The sequence below is a fragment of the Myotis daubentonii genome, chromosome 18 (assembly GCF_963259705.1).
Source record: "Myotis daubentonii chromosome 18, mMyoDau2.1, whole genome shotgun sequence".
Lineage (NCBI taxonomy): Eukaryota > Metazoa > Chordata > Mammalia > Chiroptera > Vespertilionidae > Myotis > Myotis daubentonii.
This window is the reverse complement of record NC_081857.1, coordinates 30,128,788-30,140,831: the sequence shown is the minus strand read 5'-3', so window position 1 is coordinate 30,140,831 and position 12,044 is coordinate 30,128,788. Positions and strand designations below refer to the sequence as shown.

Sequence of the window (12,044 nt, the reverse complement as noted above, 5' to 3'; positions counted from 1 at the left end):
AGTCATTTTCTTCAGAGAACCAGCTTCTTTTTAAAAAATAGTTTTAATTGATTTGAGAGAGAGACATCCATTTGTTTTGTTGTTGTTAATCCTCACCCGAGGATATTTTCCCATTGATTTTTAGAGTGGAAAGGAGGGGGATGAGACAGAGAAACATCGATTTTGTTGTTCCACTTATTTATGCATTTGTTGGTTGAGTCTTGTATGTGCCCTCATGGGGGATCAATCAATCAATCCTGCAACCTTGGTGTATTGGGAGGATGCTCCAACCAACTGAGCTACCCAGCCTGGGCTAAAATATTCTTTTCACTGTGGCAAAATACACATTACACAAAATTAAGCACTTTAACCATCTTTTAAAAATTTATTTTAGAGAGGAAGGAAGGCGAAGACAGAGAGGTAGAGAGAAACATCGATGTGAGAGAGATACAGCTAACTGTTGCCTCTGGTATGCTCCTGACGCATTGATGTTTCTCTCTCTCCTCTCTTCCCCTCTAAAAGTCAATGAACGAAAATGAACGAATCCTTGGGTGAGGATTTTTTTTTAAGTGGACTCTCGTAAATTTAGAAGTATAAAACTATACTATGAATGTAACCTGGTTTTCTCATAAATTAGGCTAGGAAGACTATGGCCAACTAGGGATTTAAGAATTAATTTTTCAATAAAAATAAATAAAATAAAAAAGATATTAAGGAAAATAAAAAAAATAATAATAAAAAGAATTTATTTTTCACCTTTGGAGAAAACAAAAAGTATCCGTCTCCCAAATTATTCCTTCCCCAGCTACTGAAGTCTGAAGATTTTGAAAACCCGCCCCTTCAAGGCCCATAAAGAACTACAACTCCCGGAGCATCAAACGCGCCGGCCTCCTCCCCGTCCTGCCGGCTCCAGGGACTCCATTTCCCAGAAGTCCCGGGGGCTGAGCGGGGGCTCGCATGACTCGGGCGCCCCCGCGCGGCGCACTTCGACGGGGCTTCAGTTCCCGGCGGCCCTCGCGGCAGGTTCCGGGATAAGGGTAGTTCATGATGGCGGGAGCTGGTTCCGCCACTGTGTCCGGGGCAGGGACGCCGGTGGCGGGGCCCGCAGGCCGCGACATCTTCGCCGAGGGGCTCCTCGAGTTTCTGCGACCGGCTGTGCAGCAGCTCGACTCTCACGTCCACGCTGTCAGGTGCCCGAGAGGGGAGCTTGGGCGGAGCCTCGCGCTCTCAGTGTTTTGTGTGGGGCGGGGCCAAGAAAGGGCGGAGTCCAGAGGGGTTGCTGCCGGGGCTCTGATGGGCTGAGAATATGGAAAAGCGGAGGCGGCAGAACGGCCTGGGGTGGGCGTGGGCGGCGGCCGGCTGCTCTCAGCGCTTGGGAAATGCGCCGGGGAACAGGTGTCTTGAGTCCCGTTGCTTGACCCTGCAGGTCTTGCATTTCTTTGCAGAGAGAGCCAGGTAGAGCTGCGGGAACAAATCGACAACCTGGCTACCGGTGAGTAAGCATCCCTATGTACTCGGAATCCTTCAGCTTGCTTTCCGAACCTTAGGTTTTGCCACAAAGTCCGTCCTCTGGGCTGAGTTTCCGTCACTTCCTTGCAGCATGGCAACGCTGCCTCAGATTCCGTTAAGTTTCTAGTGACTGTGGTCCTTGTGGTGCAAGAGCGTTTTCCGTCCTACTTTGCCAAAAAACAAGACGTGCGCCAGCAGGTATTAGTTGCACCTTACATTACACCCACAGAGCTGTGCCGTATCAATGAGGATCAGAAAGTGGCCCTGGATCTCGACCCCTATGTAAAGAAGCTACTGAACGCCCGGCGACGAGTTGTCTTGGTCAATAACATTCTGCAGAATGCCCAGGTAAAAGAATTTCCTGCCAGCAGTGACTCTGCTCTGCTTTGTAAGTTCTCAGTGTGTATCTCCACTTTTCAAGGGATGTCTCCCGTCTCCAACTCAACGAAAGTCATTTTGCAAGTCTTTGGGGAAAGGGAGTCGTCAACTAAATTAGTGTCTAGAACTGTTTATTCTTTTTTCTTTCTTTAAATATTTTTATTGATTTCAGAGAGGGCGAGGGATAGAAACATCGATGAGAATCATCGATTGCACCCCAGTGGAGATTGAGCCCACAACCTGAGTATTTGGCCAAGACTGGGAATTGAGCCATGACCTCCTGGCTCATAGGTCGACGCCCAACCACTGAGCCACATCAGCCGGGCTAGAACTGTTTCTTCTCACTACCCAGTGGCTCTTATTTACATTCTTATATACCTTAGGAGACCTACATTGAGATGGAGCAAGCCTAAGATATTTTACATGCCCGGTAACAGTGAGCTCTAAAGCCTTTCACAGAGCAGTTAAGATTACAAATTTGTCTTATAGGAGCGGCTGAGGCGGCTAAACCACAGTGTTGCCAAGGAAACAGCCCGAAGGAGGGCAATGCTGGATTCAGGAGTTTACCCCCCTGGCTCCCCAAGCAAGTAACAGAAGATGGGCCTCAGAATAGCTCAAGTACTATTCCCACCTGCCTCATTTCCTTCAGGACACCCTATTAACCCTGGGACATCAAGGCAATCCTATGGATTGTTTGAAGCACTTAACAGTCGTACCCATTTATGTGGGGGTCCACAGAAACCTGTTCAGGACTCAGGATCCCAAAGGATTTATTCCAGCTCTTCCTTCCAAGAATGAGCTGAGACCTCTACATTTTTTAAAGGTACATACTTAAGTTTCACCTCTACCTTCAAATCTAGTTAACCAGGGAGGGGCTTCTTGTTACATGGCTGGCAAAGTTGGTAGTTGTTGGGGCCTGGGCAGCACACCCTCTACCTGTGACTTCCCATTTTCCTGTTTATGCTTAGGATTTGGAGAGGGCAGGCAGTCACCCATCCACCCTGTTGTAGATTTCACTGGCTTGGACACAGTAGTCTTGCTGGAACCATTTAATTCAATAAATGCTTAAACAAAACTCTAGTTTACTTTGGTATATGGAAAGGTTCCAAGGATCTTTGTACTTTAATAAATTCAAATACAGCTTCAAATTGTGATCTAGCATTCACAATGAAAATACTTGAGTTGCATTTTTTCAATGAAGAGTACAGAAAGCAAAAAGGGTGGCCAGATACCACAGAAATACAAGACCAAGAAAGAGCCCTAGTAGGAAGTACTTTATTTTTCTTAGAAAAAAAAAAAAATTTCCAGGCATGAACAGTTGACATTTCAACAACAAAGTACTGGTTAAGAGAGGTTTCAAGGACCTGGGGATTCTACAATATCATGAAGAAAAGTTGGTAACCTGCTTCACTAGAGATGGGAGACTTCTGGCTACTAAGCAACATAAGAATTCAGTGGGATGACATTTCCTTCCGTGGTTTATTTTTATTTTCTTTCCTGTCTCCCCCAGCCCTCAGAAATGCCACCATATAGAACCCAGTAGCAGTTAGCTCAGGCTCCAGTCTTCCCCTTGGGTAAGAAAGGGTGGAGAGAAGGGAGTCACTCCTGAGTCTCCATGCTTTCCTCCTCCTCTCCTTGAGGTGGTTCTTCTGTATTCTCCTCCTCTTCCTCCCCTTCCTTCTTCTCTGGTGGCTTCTCATAAGCCTTTTCTGAAGGTGTCACTATCACTCCATCCCAGGTAGATATTTCAGAAGCAAGATCTAGAAGAGAAAAAAGGTGTGATTTCAGACACATAGCCCAGCATACAAGTCATGATCTACACAGTGGAAATACGGAGACATCTGAGTAGTGTAGAATTTCTTCGTAGACCACAGAATACCCTAAAGAACCTCCAGCCCAGGGGTCACTCACAGCTGGCATCACCCTCCTGGCCAAGGATCTTCCTAAAGCCACCATGTGAGAGGATCCGGACCAGAGTCTGAGCTGTGTAGCAGACCATGTCCTGGAAGAGAGCAAAGTGAGGATATATAAGCAAATATCAAAACACCTTGTTTGACTAACATTCTCATGAAAACAGAGATGAAGATAACCTTTCAATTTCAAGCCTAAAGTATATGAGAACCCCCATATCCCTGACCCCTAAAGACCACATTCCCTTTGCCTTCAGACCCAGGAGTATTCAATAATGGCGTACAACAGACCATTTCAGGGCTGTCCCAATACCTGCTGTTCCAAAGTCATGACCGTGTGTACTCTGAAGTTGCCACTCTCACAGGGGTCTGTGATACCCATTGACCCTGGCAAGAACAGTCCTGCAGCCAGAATCTGCAAGCAACGCCTGAAACACAGGGAGGTGTTAAAAGAGCAAAAACGACAGTTTACCTCCAGTCCCAAACCCAGAGAAGCATGCTGTACCTGTATGCCACATTGAGGGCCAAAGGCTGTCTGGTGGGGTTGTTCATCACGGCATAGTGCCCCTGGAAAAGAATTAATCTGGTAGGTGTGCCATAAAACAAACTACAACTTTAAGCTATCATGAGGAAAATTGGTTATTAAGGCCAAGTCAACATGTTCACGTTCAGAAAGGATTCTGAAGTGACTGCTCATCTAGTCTGTCCTTTCCGTTATTACATTAGTGAAATGACAGCAATAATAAAAAAGACAAAGGGGCATTAATAACGACTCTTTTACTCTAAAAAAATCTTTATTGGATTACTTGTCCAGCAATAAAAATTTTTTAAGCTTCACCAAACTTCAGATTCTGGTAGATGTCAGAGTATTATTAAATAGGGAAGATCAGGAACAACTGCCCTTTACTTACAAGTAGGTCAAGGATCCAGGGTGTGAGGGGCTCAAAGCCAGGAAAACGAATCCTCAGGTCCTTCAGAAGTCTGATGAGAACTTTAACTCTAAAGGTAGGAGGGATCCAGGCATTAAAAGTAATGACCATGTACTTCCACACCCGAGGTACACAGCTAAAGCTATTTCCAGAACTACACATTCTCTCCTTTCAATTTCAATTTGAATTTTGCTTAACATAAAATTCAGAATCCAGACAGAAGGTCAGAGGAAGTACAGCAGTGCCCTGTACTGTAGTTAGAAGGGTTAGGTTATCTTAGCTCAAATAGTGAGGGGAGAACTCACGTGGACTGAGAAGCATTTTCTTCAAACCAGCGGGCATGTCGGATGGCTGCTAAGGCACTCTGCAACACCTTGATGTCCACTAGAAGCATGACAGGCCAAGATGAAACATTCCTATTATTAAGCAAGCAATTCAACCCCACCACCACAGTTCAGTAACTTGGAAGGACGACAGGATAATATAATTCCTAAACCACACCATGTTTGCCCTGACCAACTAGCTCAGTTAATTGGAGCATCATCCCATGCACCAAAAGGTTGTGGGTTTGCCCTGGCCACATGGCTCAGTTGGTTAGAATGTCACCCCAATACATCAAGGTTGAGGGTTCGATTCCCCGGTCAGGGCACACACAAAAATCAACCAATGAATGCATAAATAAGTAGGACAACAAATAGATGTTTCTCTCTCTCTAAAATCAGTAAATAATTTTTTAAAAAGGGTTCGATTCCCAGACCAGGCACATACCTACATTGCAGGTTTAATTCCCTGTCAGGGTACATACAGAAGGCAACCAATCAATGTTTCCCTCCCCCTTTCCTCTCTCACTAAAAAATCAATAAAAATACATGTACTGAGTGAGGATTCAAAAATAGTAATGAAAATTAATAAACCACTGTTTCTCAGATCAGCAAATCACTTGTCCAAAACTCACTACTTTTCCCCTAGACCAAATCTAGAAGCATATAAGATCCATAACGTTTTCCAAAAGCCTAACCCAACTCCGTAAGTATTTCCATAGTTCTTAGCCCTCAAACTGCTTTCCTGGTCATCCTATATTTGATCATTTCACTAGCAAGTTGGTAAACCTGTCTCCAAATTACAGATGGAGAAAACAAAGTTTGGGAGTAAATTTAAGTTGCAGAAGGTTTTATGTGGAATAGCAACAAGCTCAGCAAACTCAACAGCAACTGTATCCCATCTTTTGAATTTCCTCCAAATTTCCCAGCAATGGAAAAAAAAAGGACTAACAATGGAGTTCTGGATCCAGTTTTCGGAGATTGGGTGGCACTGTTGTAATGAGAATCTTCACTGTAGCATCAGAAGAACTGATCTCAAAACCGGTTTCATTGGTCAGCATGGTCAAAACTAAAAGAAAAGAAAAAATTCAAAAGTTTTAACTCTCAGATTTCCATTAGTGAATTGATAGGTTTTCAAAAGCAGCAAGAGTCCAGAATGAGGATTTAGAATACAGAGGTTTGAAAGTAAAGATCATGTCAACAAAAATAAAATAAAAAAGTAGAGATCAAGAGGATTTTGCACAAGGAAGATCGCGCCCACACTTCCCCAACATAAAGCTCTCCATCACATTTCCTTCTGGCCAGACTTTAACTGTATACTTAGAATGACAGATCTGGCTCTTATGTCCACTAAATACGTGTTCAGCAACAAACTCAAACCTTCAGAAGGATCCTGTGCTCTTAGGCTTTCCACAACTTTGTTCCCTAGGGCAGCAACAGCTTCCACTAAAACGAGAGAAAAGAGAAATTTGGGCTTTAAAGATCCCTACGCCTCAAATCTAACTGCTATGTTGTTTCCATAGCCAGAAAGAGGTATACTCACACGTTGGCAAAATCTTTAGGATGACCACCAGGTCAGCCACATTATGTCCTGTAGTCATTGTTCCCTTTTTATATGATCCAACCTGTCGCACTTCTTCAATTTGCTGTTGGAAAAAAGGATTTCAGAGAGAAAGGAAAAAAAGTGAAAAGACTGCCTAGTTCCTCTCAGAGCTCAGTTACAACACAGCTGCTTATCACCCAGATTTGGAAGTTGCAAAGGTCAAATCATGTCCCAAAACCATTAAGGAAAGCCTGATACATCATGGCTAGCTAAAAGCAGTAATACAAGTCTTGTCCCCAAGATCAGTACCACAAAGGAATTCCATTGTACTTTCCCATGTAGGCATGGCTTTGATGGAAGAATTAAAAAAAAACAGGAGCCAATGTAATTCCCACACGACCAAGGCTGCCCTTTTCCAGGACTAAATCATCAAAAACTCACCACTTCAAATGTCCCTGGAGCCACAATCAAATTGTCAATCACATTGTTTATTTTTGTCACCAGAGAAAGGATAGAGGCCTGAAAAATAGCAGGAAACAAAAACAACCTAAGGTGAAAAATTATAAGCCAACTTCTCAGTTTGAATTATTTCCCCCTAATCCCTTCCATACAAGCTGAATCAATACCAATATAGGGCTTTGAAAACACTGACCCATCTGGCCTTGAATATGCTAGAAGAAAACTTTTTTTTTTTATCTCAAAGATAGGATTCCCCTAATAAAAATATGAACACATACGCAATCTGGCACTCTTCCTCCACCCACCATGAGAAATAAGAACAATTTTAAGAGTAATCCATTTTGCTAGTTTTGTTTTCCATGGTTTCAGTTACCTGCAGTCAACTCTGTTAGGGAAATATTAAATGGAAAATTCCAGAAATAAACAATTCATAAGTTTTAAATTGTGCACCATCCCCCTCAGGACACGAACCACCCCTTTGTCTAGTGTACCCATGCTGTACATGCTACCTGCCCATAGCCCTGTCTGTTATCAGATCCAACTGGAGGTGTCACAGTGCTTCAGTTCAAGTAACCCTTCTAGTGAGCTGCCTAAGGCTATGCCAGTGCCTGTGTCATTCACCTCACTTCATCATGTAGGCAGAGGATCGTATCATCCACATTATCACATGAAAGACAGTGAGCACAGTACAGCAGGAGATTATGAGAGACCATATTCACAAATCTTTTATTACAGTATATTATTATAATTGTTCTATTTTAGAAGTTATAGTTGTTGCTATTAAGCTCTTACTGTGTCTAATTTGTAAATTAAACTTTACCACAGGTATGTATGTATAGGAAAAAAGATAGTATATACAAGGCTCAGTACTATCTGAAGTTTCAGGCAAACAGTGAGGGTCTCAGAACATACACCCCATGTACAAGGCTGGGGGTAGAGGGAGAGGGAGGCTAATATAAACCTGTGAAGTTTAGGCTCTGATAACAGTAACCTCACCAGTAGTTACTCACTTCTCTAGCTTTCTCAGAGAAATCACAGGAAAAAAGCCGAAAGAATATACCTGTTCAGCAGAATTAGGAGCAAGGTCCTGATTTCTTTTCAGCAATGCCTCACTGAAGGAAGATTCATCAGGTGCTGGCTTAACCCGAGGGAAGGCCATTTCACACTAAACCAGAAATAAACAACTATTTATTATTTATCAAAATAATATACAGCCCTGGCTGGTTTGGCTCAGCGGATAGAGCATTGGCCTGCAGACTGAAGGGTCCTGGGTTCAATTCCAGTCAAGGGTACGCCCCGGTATTACTTAAGTCTCCTTTTCCCCCCGGCTGCTCCCACCCCCCAACACATGCCCTCACCAACCAGTTATGCTCATATGCATGCATACAAGCCCCTCAATAAAAAAATATTTTTAAAAAATCATATACAGGGGAGATTACATTTCTGTTCCTACAACAGAAAAAACTGAAAACAAAAAAATCTTAACACTTGTTTTTACTCCTTAAGATGTCCAAACAAGGATACAAACTGGAAGAAACAGCCATAACTTAAGCTCTTGCCACCTTTACGTTAACAGATAAGCCAGAGATACAATAACTATTCAGAACAAAGATTACAAACATGTTACTGCCCATAGTAGCCAAGGAATTAGCTTACCTACCCAGCTTATACTGTTTTTGTATGTAAAGCAACATGCAGCTGATTCAAAACCCCAACTCTATTCCCTAATCCCCTTTCCTCCTGCAACCACCATTTTCACAGGGAGATGCTGGGCTCCAGGAAACTGCAAGTGAAAAGTGGGCAGGCTCCGTGCCTGTCACCGGGGAACAGGGGCAGTGGTACTCACCAAGTAGAAATCAAACGGGATGTGGGGCACAAAGGGCCTGAACCTGAAGCAAGAGAAACAGTCCAAATTACTAACTACCGAAGATGAAGCCGCTTAGCAGGAGAGCTTGTGGCCTCTGAACCACAGCTGCACCTCACAAAAGCGGGTGCCAGGAGTCCGCCCCAGGCTCTTACTGGGGTGAGAGATGCCGGACACTCACCCTCCTCCCGGGCCTCCTCGGGAACCAAAGCGCCCGCCACGACCTCGGCCTCTGTCGCCCCTGGAAACGCATAAAACAAAGAGCCTTCGACTCGTTTCCCCACCAGCTGGCCTATCATGTCAAGCTTGCCGACTCCATCTCCGACCTTTCCTGTGGAAACTAAGCATCCCCGTTCCCACTGGGATTCCTCCCCATTTCAAAAGCCCAACCTCACCCCTGACCTCCTCCATCTGGAGACGTTCATCACAGCCCACACCAGAGGACGACGGGGCCCCACCGCTGAGCCCCTCCAGGGAACACCCCGTCATCCCGGGACTCGCCAGCGCGGCCCCCGGAGAGACTAAAGGCTCTTCTTTCGTCATCGAGAGAGTGGACCATCTCCCGGGCACATCTGGTCAAGCACTTGGAGGATGAATGAGGCCGCGTTCAAGCCTCCTCAGGCCACACGGGGAGACGAGAGGGGTGCTCCTCCTGGGACCCGAGGACCCCCCTCACCCGAACCCCCAGAAACCGGGCTGTGGAACGCTCTACCCCAGGCCTGGGTTTCCCCGCCTCCACGGCCTCCGATCGCCCCCACTCGCCCAGACCGGAGTTCTCAGGGCAGCCCCTCGGCACGCGGTCCTTCCCGGCCCCACGACTCCTCCAGGCCCACCTCCCCAGCGATTTCGACCACATACCCCCACCTTTCCAGACCCCCTCCGTGTCCTCACCTCATGGCGCCCCAGATCCTGAACAATGGAAGCCACACCAACCGCCCCTCTCCTCCGAGCTGCCGCCAGGCGCAGAGGCGGCGTGCCGGTATGCCAACAAGCCACGGCGCGATTGGCTCCCGCCTCGCTCCTCCGCTTATGCCTATTGGTTTGCCGTAGAAAACGGGCTTGTAAACCAATTAAAAATCCCTGCTGCGTCAGGAACTAGCCAATCAGATTAGACTACACCGTAATGACGATTTTTTTTTTTTTTTTACCAGACATTCGACGGCGCTGCGTAAAGAGATTAGGACAGAGATTACGTAGGAAACTTTCTATAGGGATCAGGAGACGCCTGCACTCGCAGAAGCAGAGTGGCGCAGCGGAAGCGTGCTGGGCCCATAACCCAGAGGTCGATGGATCGAAACCATCCTCTGCTAGTAAGACTTTTTTTTTTTCTTTTTCCCTTCACTAGAATAAAGAGAATTTTAACTTTTTCAGTAAAAGTAAACGCCATCCTTCTACTTTTTCCTCCCTGGAAAATTCAATCTTTTGAGGCCGTTTTTGCCATTAGCAAGTGAAATGAGGCAATAGGAAGGGACTTTAAGCAGCAATGGACACTGCTCAGACGAAGCGGCTCTGAGAAAAGGAGGCGTGTGTTGACTGAATCACAGGGTGAGGGACTAGAAGGGAAACTGAGGCAGCTTCGGAAAGAGATTTCAGAGAAAACGAGCAAGGGAAGAAGCAAGGCGAGAAGGACCCGGCCCATCCCCGTGGCAGTTTCCCCGCACTTTTCTTTCCTCATTCTACAAACGGACGGATTTTACCCTTATGCGAGGTTTCACCAGTTACAGATACCGATAGGCTGTATTCGCGTTTAAATCAATCAGATTACTACGTGCTTTGACCCTCCTGTAATACATTTTCTCCCCTGCTTGCCTCCTTTTGCATTGATTAATGTTTATTATTCCCTCCCCGCCTTTGTTAATTGAAAGTTACTCTTCTTCTTCTCTTATATTGGCTACCCTAAAAATTACAACATGCATCCTTGACTTATCTAATACTTTTTTACTTTTCTCATAAAAAATGCAGGAATAATTGGTCATCACTCCCTTCAGAATTATCTGCTATTGCTGTTGTTGTAATTCTTTTAAATACTTTATTGATATATGATTTAGTACAACAAATGCACAGATCTCAAGCCCACAGCTCGATTATTTTTGAGTAATATATTCCGTCTATAGAACCAACTGAGGTGATGTTTTTATCACCTCAGTTTGCTCATACCCCTTTGCCCTGCCACTAAAGGCAATCTCTCTTCTGATTTCTGTGACCATAGATTAGTTTTGTCTGTTCTTGAACTTCAAATAATTGAACTCACACTGTATGTACTCTTTTTTTGCCCCAGCTCCAGTTTTTGCATTTATCAGTAATTTGTCCCTTTTTATTTGAATAGCACTCCATTGAATAATTATACCACAGTTTGTCCTTTCTCCTTTTTAAAAATACATTTTTATTGATTATAGAGAGAGAGAGAGGAAGGGAGAGGGATAGAGAGATAGAAACACTGATCAACCGCCTGCTACAGGGCCCCCACTGTAGATCAAGCCCACAACCTGGGCATATGCCCTGACTGGACACACAGGTGACCTCTTGGTGAATGGGTTGATGCTCAACCACTGAGCCACATAGGAGTGTGTCTGTCCTCTCTCCTTTTGATGAATTCAGGACCTCTAACCAACTGAGTCACAGACAAACACATTTGGGTTGCCATTATAAATAAAACGGCTATGGACATTTTTTTTTTTTTTTTTGCAGAATTCTTGTGGTCAGATGCGTTCACTTCTCTTGGGTAGGTGTAGGTATACATGTGCACACAATTTAATTATCTATATATTTTCAGTCCCACAAGACATTAATGTTTATTAAATTAGTGGTCATTTAGATTTACCATTTTTTAAACTTTATTTGTATTATTGACTAAATTTACCATTTTTTAATTTTTTATTGATGAGAAAGAGAGAGATTTGTTATTCCACCCATTCATGCACCCAGCCAGGGGCTGCGCCCTTGATTGCTTCCTGCAACTCCAATCACTCACCTGGAATAACATTCCTCCTGCTTGAGAATTAGTGTCCCTCTGCTGGCCCCTTTCTTGGTTTTGGTTTGTATTAATACATCTTTATTTCACATGTGTTTTCGAAGGATATTTTTTTCTGGGTATGGCTTCCTAGTTGGGAGTTACTTTCTTTCATCACATTTACAATGTTATTTTACTGTCTA

The 12,044-nt window shown here is 44.4% G+C and overlaps 2 protein-coding genes and 1 non-coding gene across 3 annotated transcripts; 2 read left to right on the top strand and 1 right to left on the bottom strand.

Annotated features, from left to right (window-relative positions):
* The first annotated feature begins 977 nt into the window (after positions 1–977).
* Positions 978–2,939, top strand: SNAPIN (SNAP associated protein). Its single transcript, XM_059675116.1, has 4 exons — positions 978–1,169; positions 1,425–1,471; positions 1,718–1,836; positions 2,356–2,939. Exons 1-4 carry the CDS (start codon positions 1,024–1,026, stop codon positions 2,455–2,457), a joined length of 414 nt encoding a protein of 137 aa, XP_059531099.1. The 5' UTR covers positions 978–1,023; the 3' UTR covers positions 2,458–2,939.
* A 186-nt stretch (positions 2,940–3,125) lies between these two features.
* Positions 3,126–9,915, bottom strand: ILF2 (interleukin enhancer binding factor 2). The gene is made up of 14 exons (XM_059675114.1): positions 9,783–9,915; positions 9,073–9,132; positions 8,874–8,916; positions 8,088–8,192; positions 7,010–7,087; positions 6,569–6,671; positions 6,406–6,471; positions 5,978–6,094; positions 5,011–5,089; positions 4,688–4,775; positions 4,282–4,343; positions 4,090–4,204; positions 3,778–3,868; positions 3,126–3,626 (listed from the first exon to the last, which is right to left on the bottom strand). Exons 1-14 carry the CDS (start codon positions 9,785–9,787, stop codon positions 3,466–3,468), a joined length of 1,173 nt encoding a protein of 390 aa, XP_059531097.1. The 5' UTR covers positions 9,788–9,915; the 3' UTR covers positions 3,126–3,465.
* Positions 9,916–10,129: 214 nt separating this feature from the next.
* TRNAM-CAU (transfer RNA methionine (anticodon CAU)) lies at positions 10,130–10,201 on the top strand. Its single transcript has one exon. It is a non-coding gene; the product is annotated as a tRNA-Met (tRNA).
* The last annotated feature ends 1,843 nt before the right edge of the window (positions 10,202–12,044 follow it).

What these genes read in the sequence shown, in the direction of transcription:
- SNAPIN (XM_059675116.1), top strand. Translation starts at nt 1,024, where the DNA reads ATGATGGCGGGAGCTGGTTCCGCCACTGTGTCCGGGGCAGGGACGCCG. An exon ending in TCTCACGTCCACGCTGTCAG is followed by an intron (nt 1,170 to 1,424) that starts GTGCCCGAGAGG and finishes ATTTCTTTGCAG; the next exon opens with AGAGAGCCAGGTAGAGCTGC. An exon ending in ACATTCTGCAGAATGCCCAG is followed by an intron (nt 1,837 to 2,355) that starts GTAAAAGAATTT and finishes TTTGTCTTATAG; the next exon opens with GAGCGGCTGAGGCGGCTAAA.
- ILF2 (XM_059675114.1), bottom strand. An exon ending in GAAAATGCTTCTCAGTCCAC is followed by an intron (nt 4,776 to 5,010) that starts GTGAGTTCTCCC and finishes TCCTACCTTTAG; the next exon opens with AGTTAAAGTTCTCATCAGAC. An exon ending in GCCCTCAATGTGGCATACAG is followed by an intron (nt 4,205 to 4,281) that starts GTACAGCATGCT and finishes CCTGTGTTTCAG; the next exon opens with GCGTTGCTTGCAGATTCTGG.